Source organism: Choloepus didactylus, chromosome 5 (assembly GCF_015220235.1).
Source record: "Choloepus didactylus isolate mChoDid1 chromosome 5, mChoDid1.pri, whole genome shotgun sequence".
Lineage (NCBI taxonomy): Eukaryota > Metazoa > Chordata > Mammalia > Pilosa > Megalonychidae > Choloepus > Choloepus didactylus.
This window is the reverse complement of record NC_051311.1, coordinates 113,412,744-113,439,822: the sequence shown is the minus strand read 5'-3', so window position 1 is coordinate 113,439,822 and position 27,079 is coordinate 113,412,744. Positions and strand designations below refer to the sequence as shown.

Below are 27,079 nucleotides of genomic sequence, written 5' to 3'. Positions count from 1 at the left end.
AAGCATACTCAAATCACCTGGGAGCTTTTAAAAATCCCATACCCAGGCCATAGCCCCAACTAATTAAATCAGGATCTCTGGGGGTGAACCCAGGTCTCAGTGTTGGTGATTTCAATGCTCAGCTAAGGTGGCCATACTGCACCTTTCCATTTCTTCTTTATTTGTGAGCAGCCACCTTCCGGGATTGGCCTAGTAGACAAGCTGCAGCCTGCCCTTGAGTTCCCCCCGCCCATCGAGTGGTGCCAAGATGGCGCCCACATCCTGCTTCCGCCTTCTGATGTATGCAACCACCCGCTGTATTTACCAATTATGCTTGTGTGCGTAGCGTTAGCCCATTGGATACACGCAGGGTTTATAAGAAAGTTCCCGGGCAAAGCTCGGGGAGACAGCCCACAAGGAGCCGTACCTGACGGCCGCATCGAGGTTGTTCTCCCCCGAGGCGCCTCGTCCCGGGTGGAACCTGTAAAGATGATGATTGCCTAGTTCCAATAAAAGTTTATCTGCTTCACCACTGTGGGTCCCGAGTGATCACAAGTGCTCCGGGTAAGATACTGTCCGTGCCCTCTCTCCCCCTGTCTCTCTGTTCCCCATCGCCGGCCCAGGCGGGGCGGCGGAGAAGCGCCGGACAAGTGGTGGCCCGTACGGGGAACTTCGAACCCGCAACCTCATTTGCGTTCCCCTCGCCCCGACGGAGACGTGCTCCCGGGATCCGTGGTTTGACCTCCGCGACTGATCACCGCGAGAAGGTAAGCACCCCCTTTCCATACGAGGACTAGGGCCCGTGGGCGTTCAGGTAGCCCCGGGGACTCGGAAGAGCTCTCCGAGTGATTACAAGACAGTGCCGGCTGCAAGCATGGGGCAGTCCGGGAGTTCACCCCTACTAACCCCCTTAAAGACCCTTTTGAAACAGTGGGGTATCTCAGTTAAGAGAAGCTCTCTCCAGCGATTTTTTGATGATGTGGCCACTTTTGCCCCCTGGTTTCCTTGTTCCGGCAGCCTTAATCTGCCCTCGTGGATGAAACTTGGTCATGATATAGACCGAGCGCGCCAAACGGGTGTTTGTTTGGACCCGATTCTAGTCCTAATATGGGAGACTGTTCGTGCAGTACTTGAGTTAGAATCAGCCACTGGCCTAACTACGCCCACTGCCTTGTTGCAGGCGCGACATGCACTCCAAGAGGCTCAGTCTGTTTCGTCTGCGGAGGGCTCCCATAAGGGCAAGCCGCCGGAGTCGGATGCTAGTTCTGATAATTCTGACTCAGGATCTGAGAGTGAGGCAGACGAAGGGCCGGAAGCGCCTCCGCTGATTGATCTAGAGGGACCTCCTGTTTCACCCACGCAGCCCTCCGCCCCACCACCAACGGCTGCTGCGCCCCTGAGGATGCACCTGCATCCGGTGGACGGTTTCGGTGGTTCCGTAAAGGGCCCGTATAGAGAGCTCCCTCTAGCGGTCATGCCGAGTAGATACCCTGGCCCTCCCGTGCAATGCCCAGAATCCCCACCCGATTACGCGGATCCTCCGCACCCTTCACCCAATAGGAGGCATTTTTGGAGGTGGAGCCTTTTCACCACATTCAGACCTTTTGGCGTTCTGGGCGGCTACCGACCGCTGCTCAATGAACCCGAACCAGCCTCCGAGATGTTCCCAGTCATTATCAATCAGCAAGCTCGTAATCATGAACCCTATGATTACAAGCTCTTGAAGGAGCTGAGGCAAGCCGTCCATCAGTACGGCCCTAACGCCCCTTACACCCTGAATATGGTTGAAAACCTCTCCGCCCTAAATCATACACCTGCAGATATCCTTCAGCTGGCTCGCTCTTGCTTGCCTCCTGGCAGGTTTATCGATTGGAAGGCGTGGTTTGAGGAGTTAGCTGAGGAACAAGCCGCAAGAAACGCTGTGGCAAGGCACGGCGGGTGGAATGCGGATATGCTTTTAGGGAAAGGTGCTCACGCCCAGAATCAGACAGGATACCCCCAGGAGGTTTATGCCCAAATTTTTCGCTGTTTCATAGGGGCTTGGAAAAAATTGACAGGGGAAGGAGAGGCGCAGGCTTCGCTTAGCGGCATACACCAGGGTCCCACAGAACCTTTTGTAGATTTTGTAGCGAAAATGCAGACTGCGGCTGAGAGGATTTTCTCAGATCCAATGGTTGCAGAAACTGTGGTTAAGCAGATGATTTTTGAGCAATGCAATAAGGAGTGCAAGGTTATCCTGGCACAGAATAAGGGAAAGAGCTTGACAGAGTGGGTTCGGCTTTGCAGGGACGCTGGCAGCCCGTTAACTAATGCGGGGCTGGCTGCTATGTTAGCCAGCTCCTTACAAGTAAACACAAAGGACCCCAGAGCTTTAGAGGTAAAGCCAAAAAGATGCTATGGCTGTGGCCAGCCCGGTCATTTTAAGAGAGACTGCCCCAATAAAGATCAACCGCCTGCCGTTCAGCACCTCCGCGGGCCACGTGCAGTCACTAGGCTGTGTGGCCGCTGCCACAAGGGGCCTCACCGCGCCGAGGACTGTAAGTCAGTCTTCAATGCGCAAGGAGTACGCCTTTCTGGTCGTCCTGAGCAAGATTCAAAAAACGGGCAGGGGGGGTCCACCCTTGCGGTGGGCCCCCAAACACACCAACGGACGATGCGGCCCCCATCCAGACCCGCGCATCTCCCGGATCAGCAGGATTGGACCTCCGTGCCACCTCCGGGCTCGTACTAACCCCAGCTATGGGAGTCCAATTGGTGGGGACCTCTTTCAGGGGGCCCCTTCCAGTAGGAACCGTGGGGCTTATATTAGGGAGAGCATCCATAGCGTTAAGAGGATTAACAATTGTGCCAGGTGTTGTAGACTCAGATTTCACAGGTAATGTCCAGGTTATGGTGCAGTCTCTGCAGGGCACTCTGGTCATTGCAGAGGGCGATAGGTTGGCACAGCTTCTGCTCTTGCCCAGCCTGCATTCAGTCTTTCCAAGCAAGCCAGGACAGAGGGGGAATAAAAGATTTGGGTCCTCCGGAGAAGTTTTTGAGGGTCTTCAGATGTCCCTAGAGTCTCGACCCATGCTGACTCTTAAAGTACAAGGCCGAGCCTTCCTAGGTCTGTTAGATACTGGAGCCGATAGGTCGATTATAAGACAGCAAGATTGGCCCCCCGCTTGGCCAACGAACCAAGCGGAAGACACCATCAGAGGGATCGGCCAAATCTCAGCGCCCATGGTGAGCGCCATTACTCTCCATTGGGAGGATGAGGAAGGGCATCAAGGCAGTTTTCAGCCTTATGTGCTGGCCCTGCCTGTTTCGTTATGGGGAAGAGATATTCTAGCTCAAATGGACGTGACTTTAACCACTGGTTACTCTCCAACTTCTAAACAGTTGCTGAATAGAATGGGATATGTCCCGGGCAGGGGGCTGGGAGCCTCCTTGCAAGGGCGCGTGAAGCCCGTTCAGACTGACCCTAACCCCGGTAGACGAGGCTTGGGTTTTTCCTAGGGGCCACTGAGGGTGCATACCCGCCTACACCCATAAAGTTAACATGGAAAGTTAAGGTCCCAGTCTGGGTACCTCAGTGGCCCTTACCTCAGGAAAAACTTTCAGCGTTGCACGCTGTGGTGTCAGATCAGTTGGAGAAGGGGCACATCGTTCCTTCCACGTCTCCCTGGAACACCCCTATCTTTGTCATTAAGAAAAAATCAGGTGCGTGGAGGCTATTACATGATCTGAGGGCCATCAATAGTTGCATGGAGCCTCTAGGACCTGTCCAGATGGGGTTGCCCCTCCTCTCAACTCTGCCAGAGCGGTGGCCTATTGTAGTCATAGACATTAGAGATTGCTTCTTTTCTATCCCACTTCACCCCGAGGATACCTCAAAATTTGCTTTCACAGTGCCCTCCCTAAATCAGGGGGAGCCCTGCCGTCGTTTTGAATGGACGGTTCTGCCTCAAGGTATGGCTAATAGCCCTACTATGTGTCAGCTGTACGTGGCCGAAAAACTAGTCAGTACCCGTCAGCTTTTTCCCCATGTGAGGATCCTCCATTACATGGATGACATCCTGTTGACCCATGGAAAGGTAGACCTCCTCAAGACCGCATTAGCACATTTAATTCTAACACTCCGAGAGGCCAACTTAGTAGTGGCCCCGGAAAAAATACAAATGACCGAGCTTGTCACCTTTTTAGGAGCAAGACTCACCCCTACCCACATTTCACCCCAGAAGGTTACACTCAGAGTAGATAGGATTCATACCCTAAATGATATGCAGAAGCTTATGGGGGACATAACCTGGATCCGCCCGTATTTGAAATTACCCAATGCAGATTTAATGCCCTTATTCGACTTGCTGAAAGGGGACCCGGATCTAACCTCGCCTAGACACCTCACCCCTGCGGCGAAGCAGTCCTTGTACCGAGTAGAGCGAGCGCTCAGCAATGCTGCATTGAAAAGAGTGAACCCCAACGAACCCTTTGATGTCTGCCTTCTACCGACAGACTCACAGCCCACCGCGGTGCTGTGGCAGCAAGGACCATTACTCTGGATCCACCCCGGAGTTTCCCCTAAAAAGATCTTAGAGCATTATCCCACTGCAGTCGCCGAACTGGCCCTACAAGCCATTAGACAGGCGGTGCAACATTTTGGTCTGCAGCCCAAAAACCTCAGGGTGCCTTACTCTTCTCAGCAACTTGAGGTGCTTACTGGGTGTATAGATCAATGGGCCATTCTCCGATGCACCTTTTCGGGATGTATCAATAATCAGTACCCCAAAGACCCCCTTCTACAGTTTGTCACCCGACACCCGGTGATTTTTCCCAGGGTCACGTCGCCTAGACCAATTAAGGGCGCCCTCACTGTGTACACTGATGGTTCCAGCTCCGGTGTAGGAGCATATTGTGTGGAAGGAGATGCTCCCAAAACTGTTCTTTTTCAGCCACTCAAACCTCAGTGGGTCGAACTGCAGGTCGTCTCCACGGTTTTGAAAGAGTTTCCAGACCCCCTGAATATTGTCTCTGATTCCATCTATGTTGTTAATTCTCTGCAAATTTTGGAAGTCGTGGGCATTATAAAGGGTTCCTCCACAGTAAGCACCTTCTTTCTCGAGCTTCAGAAGGCGATTCTCGCGAGACAGCACCCCTTTCATATAGTTCATGTTAGGGCTCATACAGGCTTACCTGGCCCCATGGCACACGGTAACCATTTAGTGGACATGGCTACTCGGCAGCCGCATGTTTTTCCCGTGCTGACACCATACCAACAAGCCCGCGAATTCCACAGCAGGTTCCACATTAATGCGGGTACCCTGGCTAGGCGATTCAGTATACCACGAGCAATAGCTAGGGACATAGTCCGCGCCTGCGGAAGTTGTGCTACTCTTAGGGCTATCCCCTCAATAGGGGTAAACCCTAAAGGACTCGTCCCGGGAGACATTTGGCAGATGGATGTCACTCATTTTCCCGAGTTTGGTAAGGTCAAATACTTGCATGTGTCAGTTGATACCTATTCTCAGGTGATGTTTGCCTCTGCCGAGACAGGAGAAAAGGTCCATCAGGTTATTGCGCACTGCCTTGCAGCTTGGGCAACATGGGGTAAGCCAAAAATTTTGAAGACAGACAACGGCCCGGCTTACGTTAGCAAAGCTTTTCAAAAGTTTTGTGATGTTATGGAAGTTAACCTAAAACATGGCATCCCATACAACCCTCAGGGGCAGGGTGTCATCGAGAGAGCGCATAGGACCATTAAAGAACTATTGCAAAAGCAAAAGGAGGGAATAGGTCATGGTCTGTCCCCCAGGGCCCAATTGTCTGCTGCCCTATTTACATACAATTATTTAAATGAAAACACATCGACCATGACACCTGCCCTGCAACATACCACCCCAGGTCCTCTACATAGAGGCCTGGTCCGCTGGAAGGATGTTTTAACGGGGCAGTGGAAAGGCCCTGACCCAGTGCTCAGCTGGGCCAGAGGCTCTGTTTGTGTCTTTCCCCAGGAACTAGGACGTCAGCCAGTGTGGGTGCCGGAGAGATTGGTGAGAACCGTGCAGCCGCCTGAGAATACCAAAGAACTGCAGCCGGATAAGTCGTCGAACCCCCAACGTGACCTGTTGGATCCAGCCCTCGACTCGCGTAATGAGCGGTCAGATGATGTCGGTGGCGCCAACCACTCCCCAACAGCCCGGGAAGAGGGCCTGGGATATTGAACCTTTTTCCCTCCTGGTTTGTCCCTCTCTACCGGGGAACTCGCCTTAACCATGGAAAGTGTTAACGAACTTGCCAACGCCACTCGAAAGGCTATACAGGCCCACGGCAAAATGTTGCAACTGAATTCACAGGCCATTCAAAGCCTGCAGCTTGAGATACAGGAACTCGGCCAAGAGATAGACGTGCTCTGGGAAGTGATTGGGCAAGCATGTGATGCCCGATGGCTCTGGTCAAAAATCTGTGTCACTCCTACCAGAGCCAACACAACTGTTAATATTCAAAAGATCTCTGATTGGCTGAAGAATACTTATCTCCCTGAATTTCAGAATCTTACCCTGCAGGTGGAGTCCAGTCTAGATAGAATCGGGGGCATTAAGTTACAGCCCGTGACATTCGATCTGTCTACTTTAAAGGAAAAACTGGGGGAGTTGTGGAGCACAGTCACATCCTGGCTCTCCTGGCCTAATCTGACGAACTGGGTTCTCCTTGCTGTGGGGTTGTTAGTAGGTTTGATCATTGTTAAGAGCTTGCTGGAGCGTCTGTTTCAAAAACAGCAGCAATTGCGCGTTACCGCCATGATGGCCATGTCCTCTGCCTGTAACCCTCCTGATGACTATAGCCCCTCTGCCCAGCACCCATCCCAACCACTCGAAGCGGGGCATTCGAGGGTAAGGTTTGCAGCTATGCATATGGAAAAATCCCGTTTATAAACATTCGGTACCAGTGGCCCTAATTTTTGTCTCAGGTTGACCTCGTACGCAGAGTCCTAGTTGTGGCCAGACGGGACCCTTGCCGTTTGAGGCTCCTAGTGACGCCCTCGGCACTGGCTACCTTTCCCCTAATCCTCCTGTCCCCCAGTTGCGAGACTGAGTACTGCACGGAGAGCCACGTGGTTTCCGGCTCGCGGGCTCTCCGGTCTCTATATGAAGTGAGCATTCTGGTCGGTGCCAGAGGTCCCACCTCCGTATGGCTGGGGCCTAGTCCAGACTCCCCAAAGCACCAAAAAATACGTTGTGGGCCATCTAGGTCCACGGGAGCACATTCATCACTAGAGACACTGGGGCATAAATAAAATAAAAAAGGGGGAGATGTGAGCAGCCACCTTCCGGGATTGGCCTAGTAGACAAGCTGCAGCCTGCCCTTGAGTTCCCCCCGCCCATCGAGTGGTGCCAAGATGGCGCCCACATCCTGCTTCCGCCTTCTGATGTATGCAACCACCCGCTGTATTTACCAATTATGCTTGTGTGCGTAGCGTTAGCCCATTGGATACACGCAGGGTTTATAAGAAAGTTCCCGGGCAAAGCTCGGGGAGACAGCCCACAAGGAGCCGTACCTGACGGCCGCATCGAGGTTGTTCTCCCCCGAGGCGCCTCGTCCCGGGTGGAACCTGTAAAGATGATGATTGCCTAGTTCCAATAAAAGTTTATCTGCTTCACCACTGTGGGTCCCGAGTGATCACAAGTGCTCCGGGTAAGATACTGTCCGTGCCCTCTCTCCCCCTGTCTCTCTGTTCCCCATCGCCGGCCCAGGCGGGGCGGCGGAGAAGCGCCGGACATTTATTCAATCACATGCCACACACCTGCATGCATTACCTGGCTGAGTCCCCTGCTAATGCGGCGTGAGGCAGTGGGAAGGACACAGGGTTCAGAGTAAAAACAAGCTGGCTTCAAACCAGGCTTTGTCACTCACAGGAACATGCCCTAGTTTCGTGTCTTCTCTGAGTCACAGTTTTCCATCTGGGGGCACTGTGAACTGTAGAAGCTCATGACAACGAATGTAAAGGGTGGATTCTTAACAAGTTAGTATCGATCTTTTCGTAGACTAAATGTCGCAGAGATATTCCCTATGACTTCACCTCATTGCAAAGGTCCCACTCACTTGAAGTCTAATAATTCCCCTTCTGAAGTTAATTACTTCTGACGTATTTGCTTATTAGCCCAAAGAGATCTGGAATTAGCAGGACTTCAGGAGCTATGGAAGAAATAATGATTTCCTAGATTGCTATGGGGTGAATCCCAGGGGTTCACAGGAGGTCTTCATAGTTACTTTTGCAGTGCCCACTTCTTCCCCTTTCTCCTCTCCAGAGAGAGATCAGGAGCTGCTCATACATTCCAACCCCAACCAGTTAGATCAGTTTAAGAAAATTAATTTAATGGTAGAAATTATGTAGTAAAATGGTATTCAGCAATTTGGGCTTTCATAAGATTTTCTAAATGTATCCTTCATGAATATAAAGAGTCACTTTATATGAACTATTTATCACTTTTGAGTAGCACAATCATGATTTTCAATATCTTTAAATAAGTGTGCAGTTAACTTGAGCAGCTTTTATCTGATACCTAGAGTCTTGGAATCTTCAAGGTGTTTTGCTCATGTCACTTGACCAGCCCCAAATTTTAAAAGTAATAGAAGAGAATTCTAGGTATAGATTAGCAGCTCCCCCTCCATGCTTCTGGTTACTGGAGGAAGTGAAGATAGTGGAATCTGGGGGATAATGAGATATTTTAGTTAACTTTTGATAAATCTGGTGTGACCACCATGTTAGGATACTTAGGGTACTTCTGGCTTTTTTTTTCTTTTAAAGCAGGAGCAGATTTTCTTCTCAAATACATATATTGGATCTTTTAAGGAAGAAATTAAAAATGAAATTAAATGCATGTTGGTGTAAACTTTGGTAAATGAACCCAAAGGTATCAGAGAGGAACAGGGATGCTCTCTTCAATTAATCTCTATTAATCACAGTCATGTGATAAAATAAGTAACTTTAAAAATTCCATGTAATTCCAAAGACACATAGAAGTTGCTTCATCACCCAGCATCATTATGTTCCTACTGACCAGTTTACTATATAGTGTTGTGAATATTAATGCATGGTCAAATTGTTATTGTCAAGGCTACATATAGTCAGTTAATATAAACATTTTAAATGTCCATTGACTCAAATAGTATAACATGATACTTCTTAGATTTTTAAAATTCAAGGTATACTTTATGTAATATCAAAATAGTTTAAAAGGCACTGTTTTAGTGAATCTTGTGGTGGACAATGTCCGTGATTAACTGTACAAATATTAGAAATCTCTCTCATGAACTAGCACAAATGTATGACACTATAACTAGAAGTTAATAATAGAGGGGCATGTAGGAAAAAAATATACCTATTGCAAACTATATACTATGGTTAGTAGTAATTTAACATTCTTTCATCAATAGTAACAAATGTACTATACCAAAACTATGAAGCAATAATGGAGGGCAGGGGTGGTTAGGGGTATGGGAGGATTCGAGTTTCCTTTTGTGTGTCTTTATTTCCTTTCTGGAGTAATGAAAATGTTCTAAAAGTTGAAAAAAAAAATTAACTGTGGTGATGGATGCACAGCTGTATGATGGTACCATGGGCAACTGATTGTACACTCTGGATCTTTGAATAATTGTATGATATGTGAACAACCTCAATTAAAAAAAAAAAGGCACTGTTTTTCAAAAATGTGCTTCTCCTTATCCCATAATCCTTTTAATATTTTCCTGGTAATTCAGCAAGCCTCTTAAAAATCTGAACAAAATTAGGATTTTGTGCTTCTGTGTTTACAGAAAAGAGCTTAATCTTAAAAAAGGGGAAAGAAACAAAACTGTTTTATTGCAGAGGTTCAAAAATAAAGGTTATTTATCATACAGTCCTAGGCTTCTTATTAAGTTGTTTTTGAGATAGCAAATGAGAAAAACATGGCCAGAATTAGAGGTTACTCAATCAGTTTGAAGCTGGGACTTTTACTCCAGCAGCTCCTGTTCCCCAAATTACATCTGATAATGGTCTAAAGTCTAAACATATTTTAGTTCTAAAAGGTACTCAGTTCTTTGATATAAAATGTCACTACTCTTCTAAATATCAACAGGTTTATCGACCCTCTTCAAATGACGTATTTGTATTCAGCATAATCTGCCACTCAGTGAGAAACTGAAACTTCAAGCCCGAATGTTTGCTTTTCACTTTCCTTTGCATAATCAACGGAGAGGAACATTATCAAAGGGTTGATGCATTGGCCAATGCTGATTGAAGCCTGTTATTTAGGCAGAAATTGTGGCAACAGAGCAAAGCTGAATGTGTACAAGAGTAACATAATTTCAGCCTGTATTGTGTCAAATGGGAGAGCAGACAAACATGTCAGCAAGACAAAGGAGTAAAATACCCCAACTACATGAAATCATCTCTGCACTGGCAAAGTGGAACCAGCATCTCCATTTTTCAACAGAATGAGAAACTTTGGAGGTAAGTCTTCCCCTAAACCAGCTACAGAATTATTATTATCTGTAAAGCAAGATGGCACCTGTAAACTTAAAATTGGAGAAATTCTCTTGAATTTCATTTCAGGGAGATGGGAGAGCTTGAAATGGCAGTGTCCTGAGAATGTCCACGTGGGTGGGCAAGCATGTGTTGCTGCTAAGCAGAGGAAGTGGTATACCACGATTTCTTCATAAGTGCAAGGTCTTTATAAACTCATCCTCATGGGGGCTGTTTAAAATAGAAAGAAAATGACACACAGTTCCCAACCAGGCTTCCTAACTGTTTGGGGAGGGTTGCCATTTTCCCAAAACATTGGTTTACTGTGGGGGATTTTTCCAAAATTGTCATCAATTCCATTTTTAAACTTGGTTCTTCTCTCAACATGAGACAGAGGCCATACAACAGAAACTATATTTGGTCCAGTAGGAGAGGAAAGTTATTTTTACTATGCTGACTCCTACCTGACAGTGGAAGACGTACTCTGGTGTGGTTTTCTTAAACTTCATGTTCCAAACCAAAGCCACTCCATCTGGTTCATGAGGGGCATCTTCGTTGTTGTTGTAGGAAGCAACCATCAGTTCAGGGTACTAAATGGAGGAGATCACAAGGTGGATTACTCCAAGATGCAATACAAAGAAAACCTGCTTATTCCTATATGCACATGCTATATTACATACTCTTAAACGATGCCTTGTTTTCAAATTGTGGTGCACTTAATACCAATTTACTGCTCAATCTCACAGAACCTGGCTTCTCTATCTGTGTGTGTGTGTGTGTGTGTGTGTGTGTGTGTGTGTGTGTTTCCCAGTCACCAATAAATGCCAAACTGCAAACATTGCTTAATCTCTCTGTATTATGTGATACTTTGGGTTACTCTTTCCTTTCTTCTATATTGGCTTCCATTACATCCCTCTCTCCTGATTTTCTTCCCTGACCAATCTTTCTAGTTCCTTTGGTTTCTCCCTCATTTACCTGCCTCTTAAATGGCAGAATTCTACAGGGCCAGTTCTCAGCTCTTTTATTGCCACTCTACACATTCTTCCTGTGCAATCTCACCTGTTACAATAGTTTGAGCAAGCATTAATAAGCTGATGATGTTCAAATTTGTGTATCTAGGCTTGATTTCTCTCTGAGCTGTAGACCCTTATGCCTGACTACCTACTGGGGATTCCTCAGTGCTGTCCATAGACACATCAGAAGCAATGTATAGAAAAATGAGCTCGCTGCCTTCCACACAAAACTTACTATCTTCCATGTTCCTTTCTCACTCCCCCATAGTGTGTTTCACCACTTCCTCAATACCATTCAAACGTATATTTTCTTACTATTCATCAGGTGAGAGCCTCCTACTTTGTGTGTGTGTGTGTGTGTGTGTGTGTGTATGTGTGTGTGTATGTCTAGATGACTGCAGCTGCTTCCTAAATGGCATCTTGCATCCAGGCTTACTAGGCCCCAGCTTCACTTCATCCACTCTCTGGCCTTTGTCAGGATGACTTTACAAAATATACATTTGACTAATTCACATCCCTGCCTCAAAATACTTCAGTGGCTCCTCGTTACTTTCAGGGCAAAATCCAGGTCATATAAGATCCTTTGTGATCTGTCATTTTCGACCTCCCCTGCTTAATCTCTTACAACACTCCCTGCTCCCTCACTCTATGACCCAGCCTCCCTGGGCCTGTTGTGAGGTTCACGGGTACAGCCTCTGTACCTATGGATCTGATACTCACCTTCATCCGAATGCCTGTAACATGAATGTGTTGTAACACGATTGACTTGTCCTTTAAGACTGAATGAAGTCATCGTGTCTTCCAGACAACACTAACATCCCTTCCTTGCCTCTAATCGGCTCCATTAGTATTATATGTGCAAACCCCCCTCCTACTAAAGCACTTGTCAGATTGCATTATGCCTCCCTCCCCCAGCTTGCCTAGGTCTCTCACTAGACTGTAAGTTCCTTGGGTATCAGAACTGGTTTCACTGACCTCTGAATCCAGGGACTAGTCATTCCTAGCACATGATAAACTTGTGTCCAAATCTGTTGAATTAGTAATGGTATTCTTTATTTCAGTGACTCCGAGCTCAGCGGAAAGCCCTTATATTTGATCCTTTGTTATCAAACAATGCCAATAATGAAAGGCTTAAGTGCAAGAAACACAACGAGTAAAATAACAAGGAGGAAGCCACAGTGATGTTAGGTGTTAGAAATATCTCCTCACCCTACACGAACTCTGCTCTGAGTGTTATCAAATCATCTGAGGATGAACCTAGTGGGAGGCATATATGAATTAGACACATTTCACGGAAATGCCATTTCTATCTGGGAATCCTATAAGGCAGCTTCATTAACAATAGCATCAGGATTAGAACAAATCACACCATGCTCATCTCAGAGATAAAGACACTTTTTCCTTCTCTTCCACTATCCTGTATACACACTTAAGGGAAGTTTGCTCTTGTAAATTTGAACATTGACTTGTTTTCCTGTCATAATCAAAACTAATTCTATGTGGCTTGATTCTTTCTTTCAACTCCCTCAAATTAAGAAAGCTGCAATGAGAACTTGCTGGTTGGTGCAGAGGAGGTATATGCACACAGGGATACACATGCATGTGGTCACCAGGGGAAGTAATCATTCTTTATTAGAAAACGCTCCTCAGTGGATGAATCAAAGGCCTACTAAGGAAGGCCTTTGATTCAGAGCTGATTCAAAGAAATTAACATCCAGATAAACACAGAAGTCTCCAGCCTGCCCATCTGAAGTTTAACTGTCACATGTGAGAAACCAACTCTATAAACATTGACACTGCTACCACAGGGGCCAATGAGCAGCCAGATGTGCTGGAATACTAGACCACAGCTTCACATCTGGGTCTCATCGTTGGCACCCACTTTCAGGTTTTCTTTTTCCATTAAAAAAATATTTAAAATTATTTGACTTTAAAACTCCTTTAGAAAACAGGGAGAGTTTTAGTAAAATACCAGTGAGGGTCTTTGTCACAATTTCTATAATTGGGATCTTAAAGCCTAAAGATACTGATATAAATCCTATCTCATGAAAGTTTTTATGATGTCAAAGTTTTCTTTAGCATGTCTTTTTTCACTGTTCATTTGAACATGGCTAGGAATATTTTCTTATTCTATAGCAGAAAGTAAGTCTCTGAACAATTATTTAACCTTAAATGTTGCTTAAAATTACAATTTTAAGGAGAATATTAGTAGTTGTGAAATTTGTGATCAATCAATTTCTCCTGGGACTGGATTATCCAATATTTAACACTGGGGGATTTTACCTAGAAATTACCAGATCTGCTCTCAAGCTTTACTTTGTAGGGAAATATAATGTAGCATTTATTGGAGAGGAAGGGGAAGGAACCAACATGTGTCCACTATGTGCCAGATACTGCGATGGTGATATGTTAGCTCATTTGGGCCTCACAATCTTCTAAAGTAGGCACTGATTTTCCTATTTCTACAGATGAAGAAGCCAAGGATCTCTGATTAAGCAACTTGTTCAAGGTTATGTGCTAACAAGTGATGATGTGAGAACTCTGTTGGAAGTCTGTTTGGCATCAAAGGCCACAACCCTTCCTGTCCACCACAGCATGTGTTAACTGTCTGCTATTCATGTGGAAAGCTCTATGCCAGGGAAATATGCGATAATAACATCAGCAATAATATGCTTTGTTCTATATTCTATAGGATCTCACTCTTAAGTAGAATGAAGTAAGCTACAGTAAAAATTACTAAAATATAAACATAAAAGCAGAACATCATGTGTACTAAATGGAGGTATAATCAAAGTTCTAGAGAAGCACACAGAGGGCAACCCTAGGTGGCGTGAGATTCAGCAAGGAGAGAAATCAGAAGAGACTTCTGACAAGAAATGAGTCTTGAGCTGGGTTTTTAGGAGAGAATAGAGTATGGACAAGGGTCCAGAGATGGATGCAGGGCATTCCTCTTGAGTATCTGCCTTGCACACAGTGATTCTCCCATTTGTGAAGATGGCTCCACACACAGTTGTCCAGCTTCTTGGGGATGACTGATTAATTACAGGGTGGACACTTGCCCCAAGCTGGGCCAACCACATTCTGTAGCCTGACTATTATGAATTTTGAACTGAGACCCAGAACCCTGTGGGCGGGCAAATAAGTCAGATGATTGGCAGCATCCTTTTGGTGAGGTCCCTCAGGCTTCCCAGATTTCTACTCTTCCTGAGTCTCAGGTGTTCATCTTTTTCTGGGATTCCCTAAGTATCCTAGAGGCTCTGCAACAAACTTCCCTTTTGCTTGAGCTAGCCAGGGAGCAAGTTTTCTTAACAGAATGGGGAAGAACAGGTTCAGGAGACATTGGGTTGTAGCGTTTGGCTGGAATGCAGGTTATGTGAAGGGGTATAAAAGAAGAAAGGGTTGGAAATGTCTCAGGGCATTGTCACAGATGTCACTGAGCACAGGCTAATGAATTCAGACTTTGTTCTGGGGACAGCAGAGTCATGTTCTACAACTACCATTACCACTGCTACTACTGCTTTTACTACTCTAGCATTTATTGAGTACTTTTTATGTGCCAGATGCTTTTCTCAGTGCTTTAAATACATCAACTCATTTAATACAATGGTGGTGTGAACTATATATTATTATCATCATTTATGGATGAGGAAACTTAAGTCACAAGAAATTAGGTAACTTACCCAAGGTCTCATAGAGAGTGGATAAATACTATTTACAAAGATTAATCTGGTAAAATGACTTAAAATGATTCAACAGTGTGGAAACTGGAGGTAGGGGAAACAGGAAACTCTTTCCTCATATAAGGAAGAAGTAAAAGGCATGCCATAAAGCAGGTATCCGATACATGTCAGTGGGTTTGAATTGGTGCCCATGGATGTCTTTTTACTACTTTAAACTTGAGTGGATTTAGCACCTAAACGAGTGGTCAAAGCTCACTCACACTTGCGTCTTGTGTGACTGCAAGATTGATGGAGGGGTTAGATGATAAGTCTGGTTTGTGACACTCCTGAAAAATGTATATGTGTTAATACTGACATCCCCATTGTGCTAAATAATGTCCACTGAATGGCAACGTTGACATAATTTCCCAAGTGCTCAAATCTTTTCCAGGAAATAATGTTTGGCCAATATCTTGCAAATATTACAAAGTTAAAGTGGTCTGCTCTGAGAAGCCCAACAGATTAAAGCAAAGCTATGCAGAAACTATGGTTTCTTCATGTTTCTCCTCTCTGTTCCATTCTGCTTCACTCAGGAAATTGTCCTGGCCATACAAGCCACTGCTGGGCTCCAAGACTGCACTCCTATCCCCCCCTTCTTTCTTAACATCATTGAATTGCATCTAGATCCACTCAGAAAGTCTCTCAATGCCCTAAGCCTGTAAAGCTGTCCCTTTGGACCTTATCAAAGTGTTGTGACATAGGATCTGAGGGCTCCAATTCCTTTTTCTCATGCTCCATATATATAATACATTTTTCAGAATTGCAAACCTCTTCCCCACAGTGTAGGTGGGCAGGTTTAACAAAAATGGGGGGCGGTGATATGGTCTGTTTATGGTGGAGTTTCTGCCCTTTCCAGTTTCACTTCTGCAGCAGAAACATTAAAAATCCATGGGCAAGACAGCTCACTACTTGCAGAGGACAGGCAGGGACCAGCTCCAGTGTGAAGCCACTGATGCTGGCCCTTCTGCCTCCTACGGGGAGTTTTGTCAGCCGACCCGAGAACACAGTGAAAGTTGCCTCTGAGGAATGTGTCAGATAAGGCTCCTGTATACTTTCCAGACTCAGAACAAGTGAACAAGTTGAGCTAAATGTTTCCTCAGGCTCAGATCTGATTTCTGTGCATACACTCGAGTGTGCTCACAGACCACCCACACGCTGGCGGGAAGTGGCTGGGCCAACCCTGCTCCTATTAGTCACTGCACAATTATGCACCACATGCTTTGTTGATGTGAGAGAGGATCCAAGGGCAGAGAATGCTCATCTACTAGGAGACTGATGACAGTCTAGCTGTGTGGTATTACACTCATCTTCAGTTCTCTTATTCTCCAGCAGGATTATTTGAGGCTCTTCATGTCATCTGTTCATGTCAACAGTTCTGCCTAGAATGCCCTCTTCTCTCCATTTGTCTAAATACCACTCTTCTGAGAAGACTTCTCTGACCAGAGGCAGATTCCAATGTCCACTGGATCCTGAGAGCATCCTATCTGCCCATATCATTTGCACTTACAAGCTCTCTGGGTTTCAGATTCATAAGTCATTTGCGGGAGGCAGTGGTTAAGAATATATGCCATGGAGTACTATAAGACGTGGGTTCAAATCCCCGCTGGGCCACACCCTAACTGGGTGACTTTTAGCAAGTTACGTAGCTTTGCTAAGCCTCAATTTCTTCAACTACAAAATGGAAATAACAGTGGCTGCCTCCTCTGATTGTTATTAGAGTGAAATGAAATAATGCCTTAGAGCATTTGGCACAGAACTTAGCACATAAGAAATGCAAATTAAAAACTAGGTTAAGATTATTATTCTCTGTAAGCATAGGCTATAAGAAAGCAGAAACTGTGCCACACATTAGTGTCCTAGTCAAATCATATATTAGATTGACTTAAAATGTAACCAGTTGGGCAAAAGATATGAAAAGATGTTTTTCCAAAGAGGAAATACAAATGTCTAGAAAACACATGAAAAGCTGTTCATCTTCACTAGCTATCAGGGAAATGCAAATCAAAACCACAATGAGATATGATCACAAATCAACAAGAATGGCTGCCATTAAACAAACAGGAACCTACAAATGCTGGAGAGGATGTGGAGAAATTGGAACTCTTATTCATTGCTCATGGGACTGTATAATGGTTCAGCCACTGCAGAAGACAGTTTGGCGGTTCCTCAGAAAACTAGATATCGAATTACCCTATAATCCAGCAAGTCCACATGTTGGTATATACCCGAAGATATGAAGGCAGTGACACAAACAGACATTTGCACACCAGTGTTCATAGCAGCATTGTTCACAATTGCCAAGAGATGGAAACAATCCAAGTGTCCTTCAACAGACAAGTGGATAAACAAAATGTGGAATATATATACGATGGAGTACTATGCAGCAGTTACAGGGAACAAGGTCCTGAAACATATGACAACAGGGATGAAACTTGAAGACATAATGCTGAGTGAAATAAGTCAGACACAAAAGGAGATATATCATATGTTATCACTAATGTGAACTCCCTGAACAATGTAAAATCAGTGTCTTATAATGTAGAATATAGGGGACCTAGAGATAGACAGAACTAGTGAAGGGGGAATGATAACCTAATATGTACAGTCATGATAATGAAGGCGAACTTAAATGTATGGGAATGAACAGGGATGATGACTGTTCATTAATGGGATTATAAGCATCAGTGTCACACTGAAGGCGAACATGATCAAAAGTGGTTGTTTAAAGTCATGTATCCCACAGATTAGCACTACAAATATAAATTAGTGTTTACATGATATACTTCTAAGGTATGACATTGGTACAAAGAGTTAACAGAGTGGTATATGGAAAAACTACCCATTACATATTATAGACTATATTTAATAGGAATACCTTACCAGTACTACACTAATACTAGAAATGAATAATTAGGGGCTGATAAGAGCTTTGGGATTATTTTGTGTTATAATAATTGTTTAAAATTGACAGTGATGATGATTACACAACTAAGTGAAGATAATGTGAGGCACTGACTGTTTATCTTGGAGAGAATATATGCTATGTGAAATCAGGAACCCCCTACTTAATACATCAAGCCCTCAATCTTGAGGGTTGCTCTTGTGAAACTTATGGCCATAAAAGGGAGGTTAATCTTCCTATAATTATGCCTAAGAGGCAACTTCAGAGAACCTCTTTTGTTGCTCAGATGTGGTCTTGCTCTCTCTAAGCCCAACTCAGCAAATAAATTCATTAACCTCCCCCCTACATGGGACATGACTTTTAAATGCTAAGGTACTAGAATAGCTAGAAGGAAATAACTGAAATGGTGGAACTGGAACCCATAATATTCCTTGAAATTTGCTCTGTTACACTTTGAAAGTTATTACCTTTCTGTATATATCTTATATTTCACAATAAGGAAATAACTGAAACTGTGGACCTGCAACCCACAACATTTTTTGAAATTAACTATATAACTACTTGTTAAATTGTACTTTGAAAGTTATCACCTTTCTGAATATATGTTATATATCACAATAAGGAAATAACTGAAATTGTGGAACGGTATCCCATAACATTCTTTGAAATTTGTTCTCTACTTGTTAAATTGTACTTTGAAAGTTATCACTATTCTGTATAAATGTTAAATTTCACAATTAAAAATGTATTAAAAAATGTAAGCAGCAACTTCCAGTGCAACTCTTACCAGTTTAAACTAGACCCCCCTTCTCCCAGGAAGATGACCATTCTTCTAAGTTCAGTGATAACAGGTATCAGCTTCAGAGGAAGCAGAAGAGAAGGAAAGGAGACACCCCCATCTCACCAAGTGCATGAGAAAGATTCCTAGAGAGGATAACCGTAGTGCCACACACCAAATGCCCCATTCAGGGGCTCCTCAAACAAGACCCCTCCCAGCCCATGAGAGCCAGGGCCCTTCTCATGGAAGGAGCATCCTCATCCTCCAAGCCATGGAAGTTCTTCACCAGGCCCTCCAGACCTTCCCTAACTACTTTCTTCATGTTTCTCACCTTTGTTTCATCATGTTCCATACAGGAAGTCAACCTAGACACACATACCACTACTGTCTCTGAGCCTATAATGTTCTTGCTTCTATCACTGCTATTATGCCATCGTCGTTGCAGGAGGGAACACAACAGGGTTCAGGGTTCAGACCATCAGGGTTCAAATTCTGGCAGCACCACAAGTAGGTTATGTGTCTTTGTGCATGTCACTTAACCGTTCAGGACTCGGCATGCTGCCTGCTAAAGTGTCCACTGGCTGAGGTGGCCATTCAGAAAATTGGCTTTTGTTAAATACACCTGTGTTTACGCTCAATGCCATACTAAAGAGTTGAGACGTTTATCCTACAGGCAATGGGGGATTTTAACACAGGGAATGAAATGATTGGATTTGCATTTCAGAAAGATTTGGGAGCTGTCCAGAGGAAAAACTGTAGATGGATAAGGGAGAAAAACCAATTAGAAGGTTAACAATATTACGGATGCAAGACAATGAAGTCTTAAGATAGGTTGAGAGGGAATGGAGAGGAAGTGATTTGAGAAATCTACGAGTGGAGAAACGGAGAATTTGGGTGACAGACTCAGTTTGGGAGAAAAGGGAGAAGTTGGTAATGTAGATTATGAGAGCTTTGCTTGAGGCTGTTGGGTATATTGTGATGCCTTTAACAAAGAGAAAGTATAGAAGGTTGAAAAGGATTTGGCATATGTGCAAATAGTCAGTTAACTTTTGACATACATGTTTGAAGTTATATGGGACATCTGAGCCTAGTGTGGAATTCAAGTGGTAATCCTGAATCCAACCTCTGTATGGAAGCCAGGGAAAGACATAAACAGACTTCCATGAGGTGGATGGATCCAGAGGGGTGGAGGAGAGGATGTCAGAAGAGAAGAGCAGAGGCTGAAGATGTGATCATGGGGAACCTGAACATAAGAATGGGAGAGGGGGAAAAAAACTATCCATAAAGTCAGGGAGCTACGAGGAGAGCTAGAAGAGTGGGGTTGTGAAACTCAATGGAAGGAGGTTGTTTCTAAAAGTAGGGGGAAGTTGACTAAGCTGAATGACAAAATGAGGTCAAAGCAGACCAAGGCTTAAAAACATCCATTGGATTTGATAAGTAGGATATCACTGGTGACCTTAATTACAGCAGGGTCTGGCTCTCTGTCTGGTACCTAGCACATAGTAGATATTCAAGAAATAGGAATAAGTGAGTAGAAAATTTAAAGTGAAACCCCAGTAATATGAAAAAAGAAAACAAACAGGCATAGAAAGGAAAATTGTAGGTCAACGAACATATCCAGAGTGATGGGGCAAATCTCTCTTCTTTTTCACACACATGTCATGAGAAGAGAAGTCCAGTTTGTCCCATCCCCAAAATAATTCTTACCTGGAGAGACCAGTCCATACAGGTGACCACTCGGTGCTTGGACCAATGCTCATCGTAGAACTGTCGATTGAAAGAAAGGTTGGCTCCAGCCTGCACATCCCTAGGAGGGTTTAAACACCACAAAGATGATGCTTCATAATGGGGTTTCATCACTATGTGGCTCATATTTAAACAGTGAAATGGCAAAAGAATGATATACAGTACTCCCAGAGGCAGAAGTATCAACTCAGACAGCAAACTCTGATCATAAATAAATGGACTAAAGATGGTCCCCTCTCTAGCTTATAAAGTCTCTCTCTAAGCTGGTCCAGAAACAGTTTCCATGTATTGTTCCAAGCCCGGTAAGAAATGTCACTTTATGCCAGGTTCCTATCTTGACCAGCACTGAACCATTCTCTACTTTCTAATAGGCTTTAGCCTGAGGCGAGGTTTATCAGAAATGTCTCAGCCATCAAGGAATTCCTTAAAATCCACACCACCTCCTTTGGCCTTAAACCAGACAGGATATGCATATTTCTTTTTATGTGAAAATTAGGATTGACTGTAGTTACTTCCTTGTTTAAAAGCTAGTGATGCGATTTGCAATGGATGGAGGTGGGCTAAGGGTACATCGACTGACGAACAGAAGGGCAAACTGTGGTATATACATACAATGGAAAATTGAGCAGCTGCAGAAAGGAATAAAGTCATGTGGCATGCAACTAGGCAAGTGAACCCTGAGGACACTATTTTGAGTAAAATTAGCCAGAAATGAAAGGACAAATATTGTGTGGTCTCACTGATATAAACTAACTATAATGAACAAACTCTGTGAACTGAATTTGAGAGCCTAGATTATCAGGGGATAGAAAGTGGGCAGAGATTGGGCAATCGATGGTTAAGGAGTGCGAAATGTTCAAAAAGGCTCATTGTAAAGGCTCTTAGATTATAAGCTCTTACAGTCTTATTCCTGAGTTTTAACTTTTATTTCTACATGCTGAGATGCTGTGCTCTTTGAGTATAACCTGGTAGCTCCCTGAAACTTTGGGTACCTGTGTGACACCTGTAACTCAGAGTTAGAGTTTTGCAGCCCTGAAAATCAGCATCACTCCATATAGCAACTGTTAAAGAAGCTGAAAAAGACATCTGACTTCAATTAGACATATGAATGAAATGGATCTGGTTAGGACTAAGGTAAATCAGAATACAGTGTAAAAGACGATATTGTCTGTATTTTAAAAATGCAACTTCTGTGTGAGACCAAAGGAAGAGATGTTTATTTGGTCCAAAATTTAAATTTTCTGTAGCACGCTATCTAATTTAACTTGTCTGGTCAGTTTTTTTAAACAACCCAATACATGGAACCCAAAATAGGGAAGGAGATCTTGTTATTCTGTACAGTTTAAGGTAATACCCTGACACATTCCAGAGTATTTTGGGCAGAAAATAAAAAAGTATTTGCAAAGTCCCCTTGAGAGACTGGGGGAAAATGTGGAACTATTAAACTTCCCCACCTATAGGATTCCTGATATTCTCTCAAGCATTAGGGACTCCCAATTTAATAAGTCAAGCCCTCCATCTTGAGGCTTGCCCTTATGAAACTTATCTCTACAATGTTGACACTAACCCTACTTATAACTATGCCTAAAAGTCACCCCCAGAGAACCTCTTTTATTGCTCAGATGTGGCCTCTCTCTAAGCCAGCTCTGCAAATAAGCTCACTACCCTCCTTTCTACATGAGACATGACTTCCAGGGTTATAAGTCTCCCTGGCAACAGGGGACATGTCTCTCAGGGATGAGCCTGGCCCTGGCATTGAGGGATTGAGAATGACTTCTTGGCCAAAAGGGGGAAAAGAAATGGGATGCAATAAGGTTTCTGTGGCTAGGAGATTTCAAATAGAGTTGAGAGGTCATTTTGAAGGTTACTCTTAAGCAAGTGCAGCAAGATATTGCATATTGCCACAGTATGCCAAGCCCCAACCAACAGTATTTCTGAAAACCCTAAAAAATACCCTGGAATATATCTAAGACTCTATAAATGTTTACTTAGAAAAGTTTATTTTTTTCAGAAACTTAAGGCCTCCAGATTGTTCCTATGCCAGATAAACCCTGAAACCCAGAGGTACCAGTCTCTCCATGAATATCAATCAGTTTCATTCCTATACCCCATAAAGTCAACACCCCTTTCCAGCATGAAGAAATTAAAACAGTCATTGCCCAGATATCCCTGAAGATTGAGAGAATGATTAAATGAAAGACAGGAGGTATGACTGAGAAATTAGGATTTAACAAAGGATTGTGACTACTGACTCATTATATAGATATTTCCTTTTAGTTTCTAGTATATTAGAATAGTTAGAAAGAAATACTGGAAATTGTTGAGCTGTAACCCAGCAGCCCTGATCTTTGATAATGATTGTAGAGCTATATGGAAAAAAAAAAACGTTGGTTGCCCATGTTTGTATGGATCTACTTCTGGATGTTTTATTCTGTTCCACTGATCTATCAATCTATCTCTGACAATACTACACTGTCTTAGTTAACCTATCTTTACTGTAAAGTCTTAAAACTGGAGAGAATACAATACTAGTGTTTAATAAGGGGGGGGTGGATAAGGAGTGTGGGATGTTTGAGGTTTTCTTTTTTCTTTTTCTTTCTTTTTTCTGGAGTAATACAAATGTTCTACAATTTATCATGATGATGAATGCATAGCTGTGTGATGATACTGTGAACCACTGATTGTTTACTTTGGATGGATTGTATGGTGTGTGAATAGATCTCAATAAAATCACATTACGAAAAAGCTAGCGATGATTTCCGCCATGAGACAGGTGTAGCAGGGGATGAGATGTGTACCAAATGTGTTCCAGATACTGACCATTCCTGCCATAAGGCCAAAACAGCATCTGGGTCCAGGAGGATTACACTTTGCCCAGTTACTTGACTGACATTCAGCTGGCCATAACTTTACCTTCTGAGAACTCTGCACTGGTCATGCAGTTGTTCCCCAAGACTGAATATTTAAAGTGAAGACTGATTGCTCTGTGCCAGCAGGTATTGGATCTGTGTAAAGAGCTGCCTAAATTGCTTGGGCTTCAGTTTGGGCATTCCTCTACACTCACCGTTCTTCTGTTCATTTGCCCCATTCATCACCTTCTTGAACTGTACCCTGCATCACTTGTCTTTTATAGTTCTTGTTCAGACTGGGTGACCTGGCTTTAGACTATTAACTTGGGCTGTAATCAGCTGACCCATCATGACTTTTTTTTCCCCTGCCAACCCTTCTGCAGATCCACCATGGCAAACTCAGGCAAGAGGAGTATGTACCCAAGTCCTGCCGGTCCTGCCAGGAACCCAGGGGTTAACTTGGTCAGGCATGCAAAGAGAAATAGGACCCAGAAAATCAACTGAACTACAGAGTAATGAGTCTTCTGAAAAACAAAAGGAAAACCACATGTGGTGGTTTGAAACTGTAGGTACCCCAGAAAATCATGTTCTTATAGCTAATCCATACCTGCGGGTGTGAACCTACTATATGAAGGACCTTTTGATGAGATTACTTCAGTTAAGGTGTGGCCCAGGGTGGGTCTTAACCCTCGTATTGGAGTCCTTTAAAGAGAAAGCCACAGGAGCAAGAATCTGAAATCAAGGAAACCTTAAAGGGAGGGACCAGCAGATGCTGCCATGTGACAGAGGAGCCAAGGGTCGCTGGCAGCCAGTCTTTTGGAAGAAAGTCAGTCTTTGGGAACAAAGTATCATCGCCTTAAACATGCCTTGATTTGGACATTTTTCTCAGCCACAAAAGTATAAGCTTGTAAGCTAATAAATTCCCATTGTTAAAAGCCAACCCATTTTATGGTATCTGCATTTCAGCAGCCTGGGAAACTAAAACACCACAGGACTCATATATTCAAAATAGTGTTGGCTCTTCAAAGTAGTCTAAAGATGCTGCCAAATGTTAAGAGCACTTTCAGAACTATTTAAATTGTTTTCAGAGTCTTTGTGACATTTCTCTGCGCATCCTCAATGATGATTCAACATTATCCTTTGAGAATGTATTTGAATTTTAGAAATAGTAAGTGAGGTCTGATTAAAAAAAAAGGTAAGTGATCTCATCTTCGCATATTGTCTTGGGCAAAGGAATTCTGTGGCTAAAAAGCAGTTATATCTCCTTCTTATAAGGCTAAAAAAACAACTCCTATTATCCCCATGGAGATAGTCAACAGCTTTTCCCAATACAAATGTTACATTCATAGAGGAAGTTATTTGGGGCCATTTGCTTGTATTTATCAGTTTTATTTTTATCTGTAAATACATCCATGTAACTGCATGAACACATAATCTTATAGCCTCAAAAAAAGAGGCTGTTATCTGTCTCCAACATCAGTTAGGGTCTCCTATATCTCATGTTTGTTTTCATCAGCTTCCTGTTTGCTTAGGCATCAAGAATAGATCTACTAGATTTAATACAAATCTCCTTTCACTGCTTATGTATATTTTTCTTCTCAGAGGGACAATGTAGGTGACTCTGCCAAGGAGGAAGGTATGGACAAGTCTTTATCACCTGGACTGTTCTCCAGATATCAAGTTCAAAAGTATTTCACAGAAGCACATGATAATTACAGGGAAACTCTCAGCCAGACATTATTACCAAAGACTTAGCCAAAGCTGTTCAGCAAGATCAATCCTGGAATTTCATCCTCCTCTGATTTGTTAGATTTGCAATCTGCCTAGTCAATCCATAAATGAATTTAGAATCAACACATGTTTATCACACGATTTTTTTTTTTTTTTAAATGCACACAAGAAACTAACCCATCTTTTTCCTCTAATTCTCGGCCACTGTAGTCAAAAAAGATGTCTGAGTCTTCTGCCAGTGCTCGTTCAATTACCCGTATCGTCCGATCAAAAAAGATGAGGAATTCTTCTGAATGGAGGATCTGTTGTTTTTCTTCCTCTGTCAGCTCCCTTGGAGGGGCTTGTAATGTAACAGAGATCATTGGGGAAGAAAAAGTGACAATTACTTTTTAACAGTAATCCAGTGCTTGAAATATACTGTTTACCAGCAGAGTAACAAGACACAGTAAAATAACAAAACCATTAAGACTTAGTATCATCCTAAATGATTCTCAAATTCACACCACAGAATTTTGCTGATATCTCCACTGCTACTTTTACAGGAATATTTCATATCTGCCCAATTATTATTTTGAAGAGCTGAAAAAAATTAAGATTACAAATTAAAATAGATCAGTGTGTTAAGATTTTAGCAATCAGTTCTGAAAGTTAAAAGCTCTATTAAATATTTCCTTAATAGAGAAATCTTTAAAAGTATCTATATTAGATACTATTGTAAAACTGTGCATATTTAATAATTAAGGACTATCTATGATAAGATTGTACCTTTCCTCTTTCTACTGGGCAAATTCATCCTTTTAGCTGTTTAGTAGGTTAAGCATGACTGATTTTAACATAGATTCCACTCAAAAGCTAAAACATGTCCTTCCAAACCTACTTGAAGCTATGACTCTTCTGCTTTTAAATGAACCCATGGAACAAACACATATTTCCATAAAACACCTCATGACTGTTTTTGTGCCTTAGTTTTCTAGCATTATTAATCTTATCAAACCAAATATGAAGATACAAAATAAGAAAAAGAGAGACTAAATAACCAGCAGTATGTCTTAACATCTGAAAATTTGCTCACCTCAGAGGCAAGGTTAGGTTACATAAACCGTTCCATCAGTAGCAGGTTTTTCATAAAACTATAGAGAGTGGATTAGGAACTCCCCCCGACTGAGAAAACCTCGTGGGCAGAAACTGTCAGCTGAACCTTTGTGGTTCTTTAGGAGCCCCAGTTCAACTCCCTTGCAGAAAGCCCTTCAGGAAACATTTGACTGGTTACTCTTTCAGTAGACACAGAAGCTCCTATGAAGATTAACCTATTGCAGGGCATTACAATCACAGGTGGTAGAATCGCCATGCACAGAGTTTCCCTGACACTTCCACAACGATCCCCATAACCAGGAGCCATTTCTTCCTGGCCTGTGAAGTTCAGAGGAGTCTTTTAGGTAGAGTCACTTGTAGCATAATGTTTTATGAAACCACTATTTAATTAGATTAATGGTATCTCAAAGTCACTGTCCAATGAGAGCTGAACTGTCAAGAAGTCACTCTGCAGAGCCTTGGCAGTGGATCTCAAGCTTTTGATGCCCATAACATCCTCTCCTTCCTGCCTCTCCCTTCCTTTCCAGACCATGATCCATCTGGTCTGTGGAGTGGGGTCGAGAATCTATATTTGAACATGAAACTAGAGTGATTCTGATGTAGTTGGTTCACATCTTGAGAATGCTCTCCAGGGCTAACATTATAACAAAACATGGTTCATCCACTATAGCAGAGGACCTTCTCAAAAACCATCTGCTGCCATCATTTCCAGCAACCCTGCACATACTGAAATATTTCTTTGCTGCCTATGACTCCAGAGCCTTAAATATGCAGATGTGTACTGGGTCTC

General features: G+C 43.4%; 2 protein-coding genes across 7 annotated transcripts in view; one reads left to right on the top strand and one right to left on the bottom strand.

The window, feature by feature from the left end:
- DYNC1I1 (dynein cytoplasmic 1 intermediate chain 1) overlaps positions 1-27,079 on the bottom strand; it is a 320,884-nt gene that overhangs the window by 100,278 nt on the left and 193,527 nt on the right. For all 6 annotated transcript variants that reach the window (XM_037836734.1, XM_037836737.1, XM_037836735.1 and 3 more), the window contains 3 exons: positions 25,375-25,537; positions 20,579-20,678; positions 10,924-11,049 (listed from right to left, as the gene is read on the bottom strand). In XM_037836734.1, the coding sequence (XP_037692662.1) occupies positions 10,924-11,049; positions 20,579-20,678; positions 25,375-25,537 (389 nt within the window). The remainder of the gene's footprint in view (positions 1-10,923; positions 11,050-20,578; positions 20,679-25,374; positions 25,538-27,079) is intronic.
- On the top strand, positions 703-6,938 carry LOC119534409. The gene is made up of 2 exons (XM_037836741.1): positions 703-746; positions 5,970-6,938. The coding sequence occupies exon 2, from the start codon at positions 6,231-6,233 to the stop codon at positions 6,888-6,890; it is 660 nt and encodes a 219-aa protein (XP_037692669.1). The 5' UTR covers positions 703-746; positions 5,970-6,230; the 3' UTR covers positions 6,891-6,938.